At 38.8% G+C, this 19818-nt stretch overlaps 2 protein-coding genes across 5 annotated transcripts in view; both read left to right on the forward strand.

The window, feature by feature from the left end:
- Nucleotides 1-6737, forward strand: part of PDCL2 (phosducin like 2) — a 35851-nt gene extending 29114 nt beyond the window's left edge. For all 3 annotated transcript variants that reach the window (XM_029931888.1, XM_029931884.1, XM_029931896.1), the window contains 2 exons: nt 3113-3321; nt 6552-6737. In XM_029931888.1, coding sequence (XP_029787748.1) covers nt 3113-3321; nt 6552-6706 — 364 coding nt within the window. In that variant the 3' untranslated portion in view covers nt 6707-6737. The remainder of the gene's footprint in view (nt 1-3112; nt 3322-6551) is intronic.
- Nucleotides 6738-12933: 6196 nt separating this feature from the next.
- The window catches only part of CLOCK (clock circadian regulator), a 135151-nt gene continuing 128266 nt past the window's right edge, over nt 12934-19818 (forward strand). Inside the window, exons 1-2 of one of the 2 annotated variants that reach the window (XM_029945680.1) lie at nt 12934-13056; nt 14517-14592. The gene's annotated coding sequence lies outside the window, so the exon portion shown is untranslated. Of the gene's footprint in view, nt 13057-13109; nt 13275-14516; nt 14593-19818 lie in introns of those variants that run through there. The other variant, XM_029945679.1, reaches the window with a different exon arrangement.

A 19818-nucleotide genomic window follows, 5' to 3' on the forward strand; every position in this document is an offset into this window, starting at 1 on the left:
AGGAAAGATTGTTTCTCTTAGGGGGAACACAGGAGTGTTCTTATTAGATGGATCACCTCATCTTCCTTTGGGGAATGGAGAGCCTCTGTAACAGATTACCTCATTTGGTACTGACCAGAAAATTCCAGATTGAGTGACTTAAATTCCACTTCCAGAGAGGTTGAAACTGCAATTAAATGTTTGTTTGCTTTCTTGGGGGCAAGTGACTCCACCTTGGGCTTCTACATCATTCCTATGCCAAATGTATATTTTAAAACTTGAAGACCATAAATAAGCCTTTAACTCATATTCTGATGTCAGAGGTCTTCCTTATATTTTACAATTCTTCTGGGGTTAAATTCTGGCCCTTGAACCCCAACACCAAATTTATTCCCTTACCACTTGCTGTCAGAATCATCTTCAGACAACCGCTTCCTCGCTGTACCATCATCTATGACACCATACTCCTATTTCCACACTTTTCGCTATCACCATCAATGTCCACTGCCTTTTGCCATTCATGTCACCTACATCATAAGTGTCTGCTATACCACTGACTCAGCTTTCATTCTGAAAGGGATGATAAAATCCCTTTGAATTAGATATCTCTCTCATTTAGTGGGTTCATTTCACCTACTTGAGGAAAACTGAAACATATAAAGTCAATTTAATTCTTGCTTTGTGTGGAAAACTGATGTTAGGTAGTACATACTTTTCTAATATTAAAGTAGGCCACCTACTAAAATAAAGCAGGATCTAGATTTGTAGCAGGTTATAATTATCAAAATAAATGATGTTATATATTCTGAAATGTAAATTAAATGGATAATGCATTTAATTTGTTTTTCTTAGCTTTCTTTCTTGCTTGCTCCGTGAATTGATACATAGCATTATCTAGTATTAAGGGAATGTCTGAGGATTTTGTAGATGCCGGAGATGCAAAAGTTATGTAAGACGTCTGTCTGTGTCGTTAAAGAAGTTTCAGTGTAGTAGAGAAAGATAATTAAACATAATAAGTCTGTTAGGTACTAGAGTTGAATTCTATACATAGTAGAGTAAAAGTGCTGAAGAGGGAGTAGAAAGTTTTATTCTTGGAAGAGGAAGTGTGGAACTTTCTGTAGAGTACATAACTCCTCGTCTTGGCCTCAAAAAATAAGATTCCCCAAGATGGAAGTAAACAGGATGAATGGGGTATTTTAGATGGAGGTACAGCTCGAAGGAAGATACAGAAATAAGAGACAGTATCTTGCTTTGGAGGATTTTAAGTAATGGTAGAAGGCAGAGCGGAATGGTGAGGAGACCACTGAGAACCTTGAAAGCTACACGGAGGAGCCCAGACTTTATCCTGAAGGCAGCGAGGAGCCACGGAGGGGTTTTAAGCTAAAGGGAAGGGCAGTTGTTACATGATGAGATTTTCATGCTGAGCTCACTTTCTCAGCAGGTCAAGGATGAATTTTGGGAACCAAGCCTGGAAACAGACTATTGAGGACAATCTGATGTAGCTCAGATAAGAAAGGAAAGGAATAAAGTAATGGAGAGAAAGGGGAATAGGTATAAGGAGGTGGAAGCAACCTGACTTGATTACTGGTTAGATGTTATAGAGAAAAGAGAGATTCTTGACTTGAGTGCTAACCTAAGAAAATAGAGAAGAAATGTGTAATATACACCTATTTATAGTTTTTTTTTTTCGTTGAGAGAGGAGGGAAGATGCAGCTCCTCAGTGTTGCTACCAGAATGGATAAGATTGCACAGTGAATGTGTCTAGTATGAGAAGAGGATCCAGAAAGAATATCTACATTTGAGGCATAGAAGAAGGAAGTCAAAGAAGTAAAAAGGAAATTAATAGAAAGTGTTATCACAAAAGCCAAAAAAAAGGAGAACCTTTCAAAAAATGAAGTAGAGCATTGAGATGATTATTTTCTTTTTTATTTGGACTATGAACAGGAGAGAGAGTAGTTATCTGAAGGGGACACAGAGTTGTAAGGAACTCTAAAAAATTAGTAACTTGAATATATTTATAGAAAGTGAAGCCTGGGGGTGCCTGGGTGGCTCAGTAGGTTAAGTGTCCAGCTCTTGGCTTTGGCTCAGGTCATGATCTCACAGTTCATGAGTTTGAAACCTGAGTTGGGCTCTGTGCTTGGGATTCTTTCTGTCTTCCTCCCACTGCCCCTCCCCAATTCTCTCTCTCACTCTCTCTCTCAAAATAAATAAGTTAAGGAAAAAAAAAGAAAGTGAAGAAGATTGAGGAAAAAAAAAAAAAAACAGGAAAAGAAAGAGCAGAATACCAAACAGAAAGGTCCCACAGGAAATGGAAGGCATATGGGCTAAAGTAAAGGAGTAACTCTGAAGCAGTTTGATAAACAGAGTGATAGAGAAAATAGATGATTGAAGAGTAGGTATAATGGGAGTCAAGTGATAAAGCAGGAAGAAATGCAGGTTCTGGTTACAGTTCCAATCAATGTTTTTGGAAAGTTTATTTATTTTTAATAATCTATACCCAAGGTGGGCCTCGAACTCACAACCCCAAGATCAAGAGTCTCATGATCTTCCAACTGAGCCAGCCAGGGGCCCCTTAAATATCTGATAGGGAAGAGTTCTGGATAATAGGGAACAGGATGCTGCATGAAGTAGGATGTCAAAGAAAAGTGTGGGTAGAGTATGTTCGAGTCAAATTCATGTAAGTTTGAGATAAGACACTTTGGTTGTGATAATCTCATGTGGAAATAAACCCAAGATGGTAAAAAGAATTGGAACCCCTTGTTTAAACTTAGAAATGCCAAGAATTCCCTAGAAGTGTGCTGTTTTTTGTTTTTTCTTGGGTCCAATTAACTAGGAACTGGCTTGATTAAATTGATGCTAAGTCAGACATGGTTAGCCTTAGTTAGGCATCAAATTCCCATGGTAGCAAGCTTCACTCCCAGGCTGTAACTGTGTCTGTAATTAATATGAGAGGGCTCTGCAGTTCATAATCACTAAGGGTAACAACAGAGGATGAAAGTTGATATGCTATTACATTAAAAGAATATCAAAGCTATATTTTTGTCATGGAGATGTTTCACTTCATTAGATTGAGATAAGTAGTCTGTTTTAAAAAGATATTATGTACTATTTCTCTCTCTCTTTTTTTTTTTAGCATCCCAATGTGTTTGTTGGTTAACCAGCATCTTAGTCTCCTAGCAAGAAAGTTTCCAGAAACTAAATTTGTTAAAGCCATCGTGAATAGTTGTATTCAACATTACCATGATAATTGTTTACCAACAATTTTTGTTTACAAAAATGGTCAAATAGAAGGCAAATTCATTGGAATTATAGAATGTGGAGGGATAAATCTCAAGCTAGAAGGTAATGATATTATTTTTAAAATGTTTATAAAAACAGATGAAAACTTCTATAAATTAACAAATAACATGGAAGTTTATTTTCATAAAACACAAGACTTTTTCCTCTAGCTTCCAGTGTCTTCTTGTATGTCTCCAGATTAATTTTCCTCAGTAATTTCTTGTTATAACATCCACTTGCTTAATTCCTTAATAGTTCCTTGTGTCAAATCAGTAAAAAATACAAAATCTTCTGCTTGAGCATTGCGACCCATTTCAGCATTTCAGTGCTTTCTAGTTTCTGTGCCAGCCAGGCTGGTCTTCAGTCACTACCACAGCCACACCTTACTCATCTGTGCCTTGATTCTTTGTCTCATACTCGGATTTCCCTGGACCCAAATGCCCTGCCATTCTTCATTCTCCCCTCAATACCCTATTCCTTCATGGTTCTCCTAGATTTCCATTTTGCTTGTTGCGTGATTTTGGACCAATTCATAATCTTGTCTTTTCTCAACTCTCTGTAGTATATTTTCTCAATACAATTTATTTTTTACTTATTCATACTATCCAATTTGGTTAATCAATTCCCTTTATTTTCTTTTTCATTGTACACAGCTCAATAGTTTATAATTTTATCTTCTTTAACAATTTTTACTTCCTAACCTACTTTTTTTTTTAGTGTTTTATTATTTTGAGAAAGAGAACGTGAGCTGGGGAGGGGCAGAGAGAGGAGACACAGAATCTGAAAAAGGCTCTGGGGCTCTGTGAGCTATCAGCACATAACCTGACACAGGGCTTAAACTCACAGACCACGAGATCACGACCTGAGCCAGAGTTGGATGCTTGACCGACTGAGCCACCCAGGCACCCCAGTTCCTAACCTACTTCTAAGGCCTTATCCTTGATCTAGTAATTTCTTGGAACTGCTTTACTTCTATTTTATTAAAATCTTTTTCTCACAGTATCATGTTAAAGCCACTGGACCTCATCCTTTTAATTTAAAAGAAATTAATACATAAGAGTACAAACAAAAATACAGCAAACATTCATGTAATCAATTACTGACAAAAATAACAAATGTGAACATTTATTCATGTTTGCTTGAGCTATTTGTTTCTTTGTTGCTCAAATAAACATTACAGACACAGTTGAAGTTACCTATATTTTCATTCCTAGTCCCATCCCCAGCCTGTCTCCCTAGAGGCAATCACTATCTCGAGTAGTATGTTATCTGGTCTGTGTTTTTTTGGTTTTTGGTGGGTTTTTTTTTTTTTTCTTTGTATTTTTAAACATAAAAAAAACTGTTGTAAAATGCATATAACATGAAATGTGTCATCTTAACCATTTTTAAAATGTGTAATACAGTGTTATTAATCATAGTTACTATGCTGTACATTACATCCCCAAGACTTATTTAAATATTTTTAGGTATATAGTTCAGTGTCAGTAGTACATTCACACTGTTCTGCAACCACCACCATCATCCGTCTCTATAACTCTTTTTATCTTGCATCATTGCAACTCCCCATACCCACTGAACAATAGCCCCTTCCCTTTCCCCTTTCCTCTAGTCTTGGCAACCACCATTCTACTTTCTGATTCCATGAATTTGACTACTCTCAGTACCTCATGTAAGTGAATCATACCGTATTTGTCCCCTTGTGACTGGCTTATTTCACTTAGCATAATGTCCTTACAGTTCGTTCATATTACAGCATTTGTCAGAACTGCCTTCCTTTTTAAGGCTAATATGCCATTCTATGTTTAGACCACATTTTGTTTATCCATTCACTGTGCATGGACACTTGGGTTGCTTCTACTCTTTGGCCATTGTGAATCATGCTGTTATAAACCTAAATGTAGAAATAATTTGTTCTAGTCCCTGCTTCAGTTCTTTTGGGTATTTAGTCAGACATTGAATTGCTGGATCATATAGTAATTCCATTTTAAGTTTTTGGGAACTAGCGTATTGTTTTGCACAGTGTCCCATCTTACACTGTCCCCAACAGAGCACAGGAATTCCAATTTCTCCACATCCTCGCCAACATCGATTGTTTTGTGTGTGTGCGTGTGTTGTATAGTAACCATTCTAATGTATGTGAAGTGTTTTTTCCACAGATTTTTAATGTTTACTAATGTTATTTTTCATGGTTCCCAAAATGCTTCAATTTGTTTATGAAGTCTCTACTATTTGTCTCAACACAGCACTGTGTTTATTACATAGCTTTGTAACAACCTAGTTGTCTCTAGTAGGGCAAGACTATTTTCAAAATTTCATGTAAATGTTGGAATTAGTCAACTTATATGAAAAATTCTATTAGAATCATATTTATAGATTGTTGGAGACTTAATATCCAATAACAGTGAATGTTCCTATCCATGAATGAGATAGATCTCATCATTTATCTTGGTCTTTTATGTTTTCTATAATTTGCCTCATAGATACATATATTACATTTTGTAACATATTTTATAATTTTCCTCAGAAGTGTGTTTTGTAACTTGCCTCATAAATGTCCTGTTCATCTATACAGTACTTAGGAATAAATTTTAAAAAATGATAAATTTTCAGGGATTGGGGTTTTTGGCTATCAGTTCAATTCTTTTGGTTTGTCTCTCAAATATATTTTGGTAATTTATATTTTTATTCAAATTTTTCCATTGAAGTTTTCAAATGTGTTGGCATACATTTTTCAGTCTCAGCCATATTGGAATCTTTGACTTTGTCCCGTGTAAATTCTTTATATGAATTGATTTCATCCCTCTTGTGATCATTTTTGCCTGAGGCATGTCTATTAGTTTCTAAGAAGAACCAGCTTCTGATTTTGTTGGTCATGCATACTGATTTTTTCTACTTTTGCTGAAGTTTTTTCTTATATTCCTCTTTTGGCCTTTTTGAGGGGTTTACTTTATTGTTCTCTTCCTAGCTTTTTGATTTGAAATTTTAAGCCACTTATTTTCAGTCAATTTAAAATAAACATTTTATTTTTTTTTAATAGTTTATTGTCAAATTGGTTTCCATATAACACCCAGTGGAAATAAACATTTTAGCCATAATTTCTCCCTTTAAGTATAATTTTGCTGTATCCAGTGTGTCTTTTGATATTGTAGTCCTTTCATGGTTACTCAATTCTAAATATATCATCATTTACACATTAAGTTTTTATTAGCATCAACTACTGTTTTATATAGATGAGAAATACTTTTCATTTCCCAAGATTTTTATCTGACTTAATGGTGTGTTATTTATTGCAGAACTTGAATGGAAACTAGCAGAAGTTGGAGCAATACAGACTGATTTAGAAGAAAACCCCAAAAAAGGCATTGTAGATGTGATGGTATCTTCAATTAGAAACACTTCTCTTTATGATGACACTAATAGTTCAAGCAGTGATGATGATACCAAATAGAAATATTTAATAAATAGCTTCAAACTATTTATATATTGAATGTTTTGTCACTGCCTTTATAGAGATCAGATTTATAGATTTATTTTTTATATTAGAATTATAGCTTACATATCATTTCAAAAACTTTCAGATGTTTCACAATTTCTTGCCCCCAACAAAACCAGAATCTGTGGTTTATCCTTTATTATGACCCACAAGTCCTCTGTGTTGCTTATTCCCAGAGGCCTATGAATGAAAATAATGAAAGATGACCTTAAATTTTATTTCATTTACATCAATAATTTTATTTTTATTTAAAAATTTTTTATTATTAAATATTTTTAAAGTAGGCTCTACACCCAATGTAGGCTTGAACTCAGGACCCTGACATCAAGAGTCGCATGCTCTACTGACTAAGCCAGCCAGGCACTCCTACATTGAGAGATTTTTAAAGTTTATTATTTAGGGGCCTTGACTTACAAACTTTTGACTATATACTTTTTCTTTGCCATCTCTTAGCTGTTAAAAAAATTAACCACTCAATAGAAAAACACAATTTAAGGATTCTGAAAAGTACATAAGAAACTTCTCTACTCGTTGTTCAAACTTGAGTTTGAAGTTAAAATATTACTAAGTACTTTCACTGATAGGCTATAGAATCAGTAGAGCTACATGATATGTAAAGTTTCTAAAATTAGGAGAAATGAGAAAAATATACTGTGAGGCTTACCTATGTTTTAATAGTAATCACAGAATTTATCATGGAAAAATATATAATATTAGGACATTGCAGAGGACCTACAGGATGTTTGATCTTGGCTTAAGAATGAATAGCACTTTTAGAGAAAAGAGTGGTAAATCTAGACCATAATAGTTTAATAGCAGATTTCATTCTTCTACTTTGTATTAATAACCCATTATTCTGATTGGGGATGTTCACTGTGAGAAAATCTAGACTGTTTGAATGATTAAATTACAAGAATAAGTTGCTGAGAATTGAGACAGTTTAACACGGAGTCAAAAAAGAGACTGCTGGTCTTGGGGGTGGGGGAAGTAAGAATCAGAGGCTCAGAGAATGAGGAAGTGGGAGGAAAGGTAAAAATAGATTTGAATTCAGGATCCAGGTAAAATAAAATCAAATGATCTAATTTTGCAAAGGATTAGGGAGATGCCTTTCTTCTGAGGTAGCTCATAAGGGCTTTTGAAAACATACATCTTGGGATGAATGGAGGGAAAGTTGAGGGTCGCATACATGGATTTTTGTGTTTTGTGTTGTGTGTGTGTGTGTTTTACAGCACTGTGCACACATGTAAGAGAAATAATTACCTATACTGGTCCAGCTGCTGTAATTCTATTTAACAAATGGATGGATGCATTTTAAAAGTCATAAAGTTAAAATGTAACTTTAAAACCATGTAATGCATATAAATATGAACATTACCGTATCTCCAGTTAAAAGCAAATGTAAAAAGTCCCCCTAGATGTAATCTTTCTTTTTAGTAAATACGTATTTATCTTTCTTTTTTAAGTTAAAATTAACAGAGGAAGTATTCGTAGTATTTGAGATACCTGAATAAAAAGATAGCTTTCCCTTCTAACTAGATCTTAACCCAAATCCACCAGGTGGCAGTACATTTTTTTTCACAAGAACAGTTCATGAAGACTCAGATTTCTAAAAATCAGAGTTACAGCATGTGTTAAGTGGCTGGTTGTGATTCCAGTAACAGTCTTCTTCAAATGGTGCGCACATGCCCACGCCTGCGGCCATTCTTCTGGCACGTTCTCCTGCAGGCATCCCGGGCCAGCACTGCCTCCATAAATATGTTATTTAATTTACATTCTCATTTAAGTAAGGTATAAATATTTGTCAGAGTTAGAGAAATTATTTAAAATTGTTTTCCATTTTATTGAATGGATTTTTATTTTTTTAAATTGCCAACGTTCAACAGTTTTGGATTTGAAAAAAGTAGGTATTTCATATATCCCAACCTAATATTTTTCTCTATTCCTTGCTGCCAACCATACTCTGTTGAAATTCCCTTTCCCTACTTTACAGTGCCTTGTTTGTCAAAGTGTGGCCCTGGAATTTGCAGCATTCCCAGAGGCTAGTTAGGGATGCAGAATCTCAGGCCAGAACCAAACAGGAAGTTTTATTTTAATGAGATCCTTAGGTGATTGAGCAGCTGGATTGCAAGCCCTTTTAAGGCATCTTGAGTGCATTTTTGAACTCTTTCTCCACATTTTTGGTCATTATGAGTTGTTATAGTTCTCTATTTGGTTTGTTTATCTCCCCTTTGTACTTTAAAACACATTATTAACATTAAGCCTAATTCTTTTTTCTTTAAAGTTTATTTTTGAGAGAGAAAGCTTGAGCGAGAGAGCACACATGTGCAAAGGAGGGGCAGAGACAGAGGGAGAAAGAATCCCAAACAGGCTTCACGCTGTCAGCATAGAGCCTGGCGTGGGACTCAATCTCACAAACTGTGAAATTGTGATCTGAGCTGAAATCAAGAGTCAGACGCTTAAATGACTGAGCCACCCAGGAGCCCCTAAGACTAATTCTTGACAGTATTATCTGCTGCCTGCTGTCATAATCTAGGATATAAAGATGACCCGAAAAACTGCTTTCTAGCATGTTTTGCCTTTTACCTCATTTATTCATTCATCCACTTTTTCATTCACCTCAGGCACTGAAATAGATGCTGCCAAACTCAGTGGTGGAGAAAGCACACGTGGTGGTTTGGTTAGTTAATAAGAAAACAAAAGTCAAACATACATGTAATTTAATAAGTATTATTGAGGAAATAGTGGGCATAATAGGTAGTAACTGTGGCTACTCTGTGGGGGAGGGAGAAGGTGAGTCATAGGAAAGAGACCTACTTAAATAGGATAGATTTTTGAGACATGAAGACTGAGAAGGAACCAGCCATGAGAAAAGGTAGAACAGTCGTCCAAGGGCACAGCATGTGCCAAAGCCTGAGAACAGAGAGAGATTAGCAAGGAACTAACAGAAGTTTCTAGGTAGGGAGTGTTATGAGAAAAATAGAAAATGAAGAACTTAAGGGTGGAGATACAGCAAGGGCTAGATCAGGGTTTTGTGACCATGATTAGGAATCTGAATGAAATGAGAAGCAAAAGGATTTCAAGTAGGAGCATATGACTTCATTCATATTTGCAAAAGAATTTTCATGCGGCTCCTTAGTGAAAAGATTGAAGGGAGGATGCAAGGTATTTGAGATACCCATGAGGAGACATCAGGTAGGCAGCTGGACATACGTGTATGGAGCCCAAAGGAGAGGTGGAGGCTGGAGTTACAAATTTATGAGTCATTTCAGGGGTGCCTGGGTGGCTCAGTGGGTTGTTTCTGACTTCAGCTCAGGTCACGATCTCATGGGTTCTTTGAGTTCAAGCCCTGCGTTGGGCTCTGTGATGAAAGCTTGGAGCCTGGAGCCTGCTTCGGATTCTGTGTCTCCCTCTCTCTCTGCCTCTCTCCTGCTCACACACACTCTCTCTCTCTCAAAAATAAGCATTTAAAAAATTAAAAAGTTACTATAAGAAAACCAAAAAACCCCCCAAATTGAGTCATTTCAACCATTCCTAGGTTTCCAACAACAAACTGTAAACATCTGAAACCACCATCTTTACTACTACACCTTTAGGTAGTACTTTATAATTGACATTTGATCATCACAATTCTCTGAGATGCTTATTTTTCTATGTTTACAGATAAATGCTCTTTAGTTGAGACAAATTATTTAACTTGTTCAGTATCTTATTTTATTACTACTCAGGATTTAAGCCCAGACCTTTGACTACAAAGTCTATTATTACCACCTGTTATTGTACTACCCTCTATTTTAAAGGATCTAGAAACAATATTAGTAATTGGCTAAACCATGGAGATTTCTTTTAAAAAAATCACAAACTTTCCTTATATTCCCTATTATGCATATCTTAAATTTTGTGTGTCCCAATTTACCTTAAATTATGGTGGTGAAACTAGAAATGCCAATAAAAGATGGATGAGAGAGGTCTTACGAAAGGACAGACATGACTTTGTAACTGATGGGACCCAAGAAAGGAATATCATTTGTAATAGCCAATGCTTACATGGGCTCTCTTATGTACCAGGTACTATTACACACACAACTCATCTATTTGCTTGCTATATCTCAATTATCCCATGAGACAAGTTTGCTATTATCATTTTACAGATGAGAAAACTGAAGAACAGAAAAATAACTTGCGCAAAGTCATGAAGATATTAAGTGGTGGGGTTGGGATTTCAATCTAGCAGTTAGTTTCCAATTTTGTACTCTTAATAACTAAGCTATATTATCTCTATCAAGACAACTAGGAGAATCAGTTGGAAAGGGTGTTGGAAATGCTGTTTAAGTAAACAGCGAGGTGTACGAGAAGGAATAAACAATATTTAAATTACATCAATTGTTTAGGATCTGTGAAACTATGAGGCAGGATTTTTGCTTTAGAGAAAAGTAGAATCTGGAAGTTGGAAAAGATATTAGAAATATCTGATCCAGTTTTCTTCTTGAAGAGAATATGGGGAGAACAGATAAACTGTGAGCTGAACTGTGGAAATGTTCAAGCAGTGGCAGACGACTGAGCAGAAAAACAGGATTATCAATTGGTCTTGGTAAATGATTAAATACAGAAAATGAGAGAGGAAGGAGTCAAAGATGAACATGATTTGATACTAGTGACTAAGAGGACAATGGAACCATTAAAAGGGGCAAAGGTGTTTTGAAGATATGAGTTCTAGATGAGGTAGAATTTGAGGAAGGATCACTTTCTCTAGAATAGAATATAAACATTCAAGTCATAGGGAAGCAGGAAAAGCCCGTGGTCTGGCCGCAACCTACCTTATTCATATTATTAACCTTGCCTCCTCTCCTGCTACCAGCATCTATTAGGATTGGTGATAGCAAGTGACAGAAAACATCTCACTAGTTTAAGCAATAAAACAAACACATGAAAGAACTAAGTTAGCTGAGATTTCCAGTTATCTGGCCCACGTTGGGTTCAGGGCATTAAACGTTTCCAACCCAAATCTCCATCTTTGAATCTGCTTTTTCCCACGTTGCCTTCTTTCTCAGAATAATCCGTGAGTGGAAAGATGGCTTCAGGCCTTCATTTTTTTTTTCCAGATTTAAATCCACTGGCAAAGAGAGAGCAAGCCTCCTACTTGGTAACTCCAGCCTAAGGCAGAGGGTTAACTCAAATATGCTTCCCTCCACTGGGGTCCTGCCCCAGCCATACTGACTGAGTGAATAGTTCTCCAAGAGGAATTATCGGAATAGAGAATGAATACTTAACAGGCAAAAATGTTTGCTATATGATGGAGAAGGTTAAAATCCTCAGGTGAAGAATGTGGGATAAGTTCCTCAATTTAGATGTTTTTCTGTGAGCATACACCAAGAATTACAAATGCTCACTGAGATGAATGTTACCTTGAAGGGAGCAATTTTGAAACGAAGATGGCTTCTGTTGCAAATCCAAAGGACATTCACTAAAACATGAAAACTACTAGGAATTAGGACTGTAACGACTTCTTTTCGAATCACTGATAACTACTGAAACGTGCTTTCCCATGTTGACCAAGTGTTGTTATAAGCATCAATGGAAGTCACTTCCCCTAAGGAGGAGAAGTATTCACATACTTTCCTAACAAGGGAAGCCATGAAGATTAGGTCCTGGTATATTCCCACCGCTTCACCCCCATTATACTGTCACCAGGCCTTTAAGGCCAGGTGAAAAACTCCAGAGGAACACATCCTGACCTTGTTTCACCTCCCTCCTCCAGCCAGGGGCGCGTATCCGGTCTCCGCAGGCCCACCCACTAATAAGCAACAACAACCATGCTCCTTCCAGAGAGGAAAAGATGTCTCTGGATGTCCGTCCACCTTCGCAAACAACCTCTCCCAGCCCCAAGAGAGGAAACACGAGTGATGCTGCTGGTGAATGAGAAGTCTTCTGCCTGCCAACCACGGAAAATCTTCCTAGGTGTTGCTGGCAAATGATTTGCTTTTCAAAAGGGAGAGGGTCCCCTTTTGCACTCGCGGATGCCTCATCCGGCAAGAAGCTCGCCCTACTCCTCCACGCTCTCCACAATGGGCGAAAGCCAAAGCCGCCCGGACCTAAAGCCAACGCTTCTCCCCTCCCCCCGCCCCGACCGACCGTACCCTCCACCCGACCAGGCCACGCCTCCCCGGCTTTCCAGTAACGTGTGCCGACAGAGGGGCGCCGGAAAGATCCCGGTCTCCCTCCGCGGACGGCGCAGACGCACGGCCCAAGGGATCCGGAGTCTCCTCGGCGCCCGGGATCCCCTCCGAGGCTCGGCGTAGCCTAACGGGGTAAGTCGCATGCGCACCGAGTTGCGCTGGGGAAAGGGAGAGTGAGGGGAGGGGCAAACTCTGAGCGCCAGCAGTCGGAGCCCGCGGGGGTCACTGACGACGCATGCGCTGGCGGGGAGCGCAATCACAGACTAGGTTTGCGGCTACCGGCTTAAAAAGGAAACCCCCGAGAGTGAGAGCGCGAAGGAAATCTGGCCGCCGACGCGTGCGCGCTCCCGGTGAGTGGCGCCCCACCGGCTGGGCCCGGGGCCTTAAGTCCGCCGGTAGGCTTGCCTCGGCGGCGCATGCGTGCTCCTTGTGCCGGTGGAGGAGGGGAGAAGGGAGGGGGAGGAGCGGGCGGCAGTAGCGGTGAATTTTTTGGAGGTGGGTGGGGGGCGCTATTCACAACCCCAGGTGCTGCTTGTGCTGCCAACCGCGGTGTCTCCTGGACGCTGCCGGGTTAGTGGTTCCGAGTCACCGCAGCCAGAATCCAGGGTGGGGGAGGGAAGAAGCCGGAGCCGTCGCAAGCTACACGGTGAGGGCGCGGGGAAGGGGAGGGAGCGGGGGGCGGTGTGTGTGAGGGGGGGCCGGGGGGCGGCGGCCAAGGGAGGGGAAGGCGGGAGCTAAAGCCTAAGTTTTGCCTATTACCCTAGTGTGCCTTCTCCCAGGAGTTGGGGTGGAGTCGCACTCTAGCTGAAGGGCCCTCTGGGGCTGCTGGGGTTACCTGCGGGGCAGGGGCGGGATTGGGGTGCACGGTAGGGCCGGGTGGCTGGAGCGCGCCCCGGGGCTGGGGCCGATTCCCGTGGCAGGGCGGCCGGGAAAGCCGGAGACGCGGTGCCGAGAGGGCTTTCGCTGGGGACCCGCTAGGCCTTGTGACCCACTTTATTCCTGTCACAACTCGGGCACGTTTGGAGCGGCGCCCAATGGGGCGCCGGGGCGGCCAGCTCCTCCAGGGAACCCCCGCCCTCCCGGCTCCCGGCCCGCGCGCCGCGGTCCGCAGTCCGAGCGGCGGCCGCCGCCTGTGGGCTGGTTCCGTTAGTGGTGGTGGTTCCGGGGCTCGGTTCCCGGGGAGCGCGCGACTCCCCGTGTCCGGCTCGGGCGACTGCGCGGGTTCGAGCGCTCGCGGCGCCGCGCCAGGTCTTCCTTCTGGCGACCCGCGCCTCCCCGCGCCCTGTCACCACCGCAGCTGGCCGTTCTAGATCCCTTTCCGCCCGAGAATCTGGAGTCTGTGTGTAGCTGGTCCTGGCGCTCTGGCAGTTTCTAACACGTAGCGCCGCAGAGCTTATATTCCTGAGTGTTTTCGCTGGTGTGGAAGTCCTGCTGATGATAATAGTGAGCGGGATCCAGGAAGATAAATGCCTCGGCCTCTGACCTGGCGGATGCAAGATCGAATCAGGTGGTGGTTTCTTGCTATAAGGATGCCGGGCTATAGGACTTAGAGGCTTACTAACCTTGAAAACATTGATTTTTTTTTTTTACAGTGAAAGAAAAGCATAAGAAAGTTTTACAGTCATTGTTGATATGATTATTATGCTGATCCCCCAGATCAAGAAAAAGGTAATTTCACTTGAAGATTGCGTTCTAATTTGTAGCTTTAGCGATAAGAGAATTGTGGAATGTTTGCCCCTTCACCTGCTTCAAAAACAAACGTTTTAAAAAGGATATAACATAGTTAATGAATTGGTTTCTTGAAAGTTATTTCTTGGGACACCTCAAATCTGGTTTAAAAATCTTGTTGGGGGAAGGAAACTAACTCAGGTATTACATAGTTGAATGAACAGTGTCATCGAAGGTTAGCCAGAAGAAGACAGGTGAAAGCTGTGGTAGAACCAGCCATAATCAGGGGCACCTGGGTGACTCAGTCGGATGAGGTTCCGACTTCGGCTCTGGTCTTGACCTCCCGGTTCCTGAGTTCGGGCTCCACATCAGATTCTGTGTTGACAGCTCCGAGCCTGGAGCCTGCTTCTGATTCCTTGCCTCCCCCTCTCTCTGCTCCACCCCTGCTCACGCTCTCTCTCAAGAATAAACATTAAAAAAGAACTGGTCATGATCAGTTATGAGAAGAAGAATGAGGAAGCTTTTTGTGCACTGGCATGGAAAGATCTCCAAAATATGTTAGAGAATGAAAAGAGGCCCCCCGCCCCAGGTGTAGGACAGTGTGAATAATGTGCTACTTTATGTGTTAAGATGTGGGGAAGGAATAAGAATATAAACTGTTTGCTCTTCCCTTACAGAGAAACTGGGAAGGTACTGGAGAAGGGGGGTGAGAAATGAGAGCTACACTGTACATGTCGTTGTATTAAAACTCTTGGTGACTGTGTTACAGATTTATAAACTAGATTAAACCAAAATCCTCTTCTCAGAATAATTTGCTATGTGGGTTTTGTCTGTCTGCCTGTCTCTGTTCCATTGCTTGTGGTTTTGGCCATTTTCAGTATGATTTCCCTTGATATTTCTTAGAAAAATGACCTAACAGTGTAAGAAAGTTAAAATAAGTTTGGCTCTTTCTACTTTAATTTTTAAGATGCTTAAGTCACAGACTAATTTGTAAAGATGTTTATTTATTTTTGCATAGCTGAAATATATAACGGTACCCTTTACATTGGGCATTATGGCTGGATAATGCTGTTTTCGGACTGCAGTTTTGTGTCTCCCCTTTTTTTTCAAGAATCTTAGTTGTATAACATTTCACTTTTTTTAATTCCAAAGTTGTGATAATTGGAGAATATGAACACCCCATTACAGTGATAATATTACAATGATAATAGACTTAATTGCCCAGGTCGTTTGCTTTTCAAACTGGGAAATGTTTTTCTCTTAAGGAAATCAGACATGAACCTCAGTGTCTGAAATTTGTATATATAGTTCTTATGAAAAATTAAAATTGAAAGGCGGCATTCTGTTAGTAAAAACTTTTTATGATTTATGGATTGTTGTAAAAATAAGATTTTTTTTTTTTTTTTTTAGCTCTGCCAACCTAACCTATTTAATTAGGTTAAAATTGAAAAAGGGCTTTGTTAGAGTGAATATAATTTTGAGGGGAGGGTACTGAAACTCCCTCTGGTGGCTAATAGTGTATAATCAAAGTAGTGAACATAGAGTAGTGGGTGACAGTTGCTGTGGGCATCTTTGTTATGTTACCAGTATTCCTTTTTATTTTGGAGGATAATTATATTATTTCTGTGTGATTTGTAGGTACCTAGTAGCCACACTTCTGCAAAATGGCATTTATTTTTCTTTTGAATTCCATGTGGGTCTGTTAATGCTTTTTGAAAAAAACAGAATCACATGTCTAAATTTTACTTAATTTTGGTTTTAAAATTTTAGAAATAAATTAATGTTCATTAAAAATGAAAACAATACAATATGTATATAAGTGGAAACTTCCTTTGCACACTTCTAGGTTTATTTCCAATCCCTCCCCAGAGACAGTTGCTATTAACACTGTTTAACATTTTCGGTCTTTTTTCTGTGAATTTACAAACATAGTCTTTTTAATACTGAAAATCTTACTCCTCTACAGGGGGCTCTGTTACTACCCACAGGACAGGGAAATGACTTGGAGTATGTCAAAGTTTAACATGATATACCCCTTAGAACATACTCCTCTTTTCACTTGTGAGGGTCAGTCAGCTTGGAGTGCATTTGCAGTAAGGTCCTGCTGGTGTGAGTTTTATCTGGTGTTGATTGTATTCATCTGAAAGAGTTGGGTTCCCTGGGTTTTATAGGACTCTTTAGAGTCTGTTTTCTAGGGTTTTCTTTGGATTTTGACCTGGTCAGTAGCTGACAGGTTAAACTTTGATTTTATTCTCCTGTTCTTGCAGACAAGAAAGTCCCTAGGTTACATGAACCTTTCCAGGTTCTCTGAAGTGAAGAGAGGTAAACTCTGTTCTTAACTAAAGGGCACTGATCGACTTGGCTGGAAATCTAGTCTTTGAAGGGGTAAGGAGAAGAGGCCTTTTTGTCTGGTTTGTGCTTACCTGACAGCAGACAAGGAGGATCTCCTTCTGCAAGAGAACTTTCTAATAATTCTTTTCAGATGATAGAGTGTGCAGAGAGTTCAGAGTATGAATCAAGACTAAATCTTTACTATTTAGTCTTTACTAAGCTGTGTGAGATACATAGAAAGATGCAGTATTTTGACCCTGCCCCCGTGGGTCTGATGTCTAGTACAGTTAAAAGAGCACGTACATAAGGATTATGACACAAGATAGAAATGATCGATTCCAGAAGAAAAATATAAGGTTTAAAAGGGTGAGACTGGTTCCAGCCTTTTGTTTTTGCAGGTAAGGGGCTTAGAAGGAGAGTTTATATCTCATCCTTTTAAATATTTAAGAAAGGATAGGACAGATTGAGAAAGAAAGCTCAGTCTTAAGCTTTTAAAGAGGAAGGAAGTAAGGAGTTAAGTTGCATTGTTGCATCAGGCATTTATAAGTCTAATTGATAGTTGCTTTTTTGTTTTTACACTCGTCTACGGGAAAGAGTCATTTGATGTTTAATTTGATAATTATAGCCTCTTTTAGATTTCAGGATTGTTAGAAATACTAGGAAATTTAATTCTGTCAGCTGTTATCTACCATCTAATATGTTAGGCAGTGTTAGTATTAAAGGTAAATTGTTTATCTCCTTTCCTGAAAGCACATATTTAATATACCCTCTCCCCCACAGTCTTACTCCTAGTGCTGTGTCAAATAAAATATTTGCTGCAAATATTTTAAACTGTGAAAGCAAACAGCATTGTGAAAAAATCAAAGTTCCTCATTACAGTGTATTACCTTTTATTGTTTGTGTCTATTTCCTTCCAGTTCTTTGCAGATGCATAAAGTAAATTTTTTTTATGTGTAGTTTCTTTTAGGCCTTGTACCAGTAAAGATTGCATTTTCTCTTTTACCAAGTCTAATTTTCTGGATGGAATTGTATCAATTACTTATAGAATAAAGTGGCAGAGCAAATTAATTCTTGCTAATTGACTGTAATTTTTATAATGACATTTATATTTATAGGTTGCTTTACAACCATTTATTAGTCATTTTAATAGCTCTATTAGCAACTTTTATGAATTAGATGGATAGGAGATTCCAGTTTTTCTGCGTGTTTTTGGTTATGCAAATGTTAAATTACCTAAATCCATCCTCATAAGTATAGTGTCAGCTCATGAGTTGTTAATGTATTTTAGGTGTGTATTTCACAAAGATGTGATTCTGCTTATTATTTTAAGTTTTAGAAGTCTACAGAAAGAAATCACTTGTAAAAATTAAGTTTTCATGAATTGTTTTTGACGTACAGTATGCCACTTAGGATGTGACTTTGTTTTTCAGAAATATTTTAATTTTTACATTTATATGTTCAAATAGTAAAATAGAAATTCCCATACTTTTCAAAGAGTTCATATCCTGCGTTTTTAATTCTCAGAATAGTGGGAAAGGAAAATACAGGTTGGTTCACTTTAAGAGGTTTTGTATTTCAAAACAAAAAAAACCCAACTACTGATGAGGTTTTATTAGTAAGGGTTAAACCATATGCCTAGTTAAGAATTTATTATTTGTATTAAAACATGAATTAAATGTAAATGGTTGCCTTTGTCTTTTTTTTAAATCTCTTTCCCCAGTTATGAAAATAGCACATCCCTAATGTAGAAAATTTGGGAAACACTAAGCATGAACTAAAATTTTAAAATATCACCGAAAATCCCACTACAAAGAGGTGCCATTGTTAAGCTTCTGGAGTATCTTCTTCTTTCATTTTTTTAGCTATTGCATAAATATATGTGTACTTCAGAACACATGATGTTTATAAAATGGGCTCATAATGCATCTACTGTAGTGCAAATTCTTTTCTCCCCCCATGTTTGTTTGTTTATTTTAAGAGAGAACCTGCTTGTGAGGAGGATGGGGGGCAGGGAGGGCGGTAGAAATCCTAAGCAGCCTCCATGCTGTGTGTGGAGACTGACACAGGGGACAGTGACATCACATTCTGAGCCCGGTGTGATGTTTTACCAACTGAAGCAACCAGGAGCCCCTGTGGTGCAAATTATTCTTTTCACTTAATAGTGAATCCTGAACATTTTTATGTCCGTATTTTTCTACAGTGTGATTATTTTTAAATGGCTGTAGAGTTCTCTTCTCTAGTTTTGTGTAATAATTTACTGATCTTTTTCCATTGGACTCCTAAGTTATCAATTTTTAAAATAACGTTCACTCTTGAATTAGAATGTAAGTAGACAGATACTGAATTTGTATTAATATCCAGGTTAAACTAAACTTTGATGCTTTTTGTTGAAAAAAGTTCCATAAGTATACCATAAATTATCTAATAATGATCTATGATAAAAATCCAAGATTTTTATAGTTATATTTTATTTCTGAAGTCTGTTTTACTTTGAATTGTATTAAATTAACTTTTCATGAGCATAAATCATTTGGATAACAGTGTTCTTGAATAAGCCTTCTAAGCAGGGTGGGGATCTATGAGGTGGTCAGTACACTCCACTAAAATGAAGTTGGGAAGGGGCACCTCAGGTCATGGTCTCGGGGGTTCGTAAGTTGGAGCCCTACACTGGGCTCGCTGCTGGCAGCCTGTCAGTGCAGAGCCCACTTCGGATCCTCTGTCCCCTTTCTTTGTCCCTCTCCCACTTGCACGCTCTCAAAAATGAACACTAAAAAATAAATAAAATGAAGTTCAACAGAAAGGTTTTTTGATTGCTCCAAAACCCTTCCTTAAAAGGAAAATCTAAATACCAAGAAAGAATCCTTTATCACCCAAAAAATTGACATTATCTTTATA

The sequence above is a fragment of the Suricata suricatta genome, chromosome 1, assembly GCF_006229205.1.
Source record: "Suricata suricatta isolate VVHF042 chromosome 1, meerkat_22Aug2017_6uvM2_HiC, whole genome shotgun sequence".
Classification (NCBI taxonomy): domain Eukaryota; kingdom Metazoa; phylum Chordata; class Mammalia; order Carnivora; family Herpestidae; genus Suricata; species Suricata suricatta.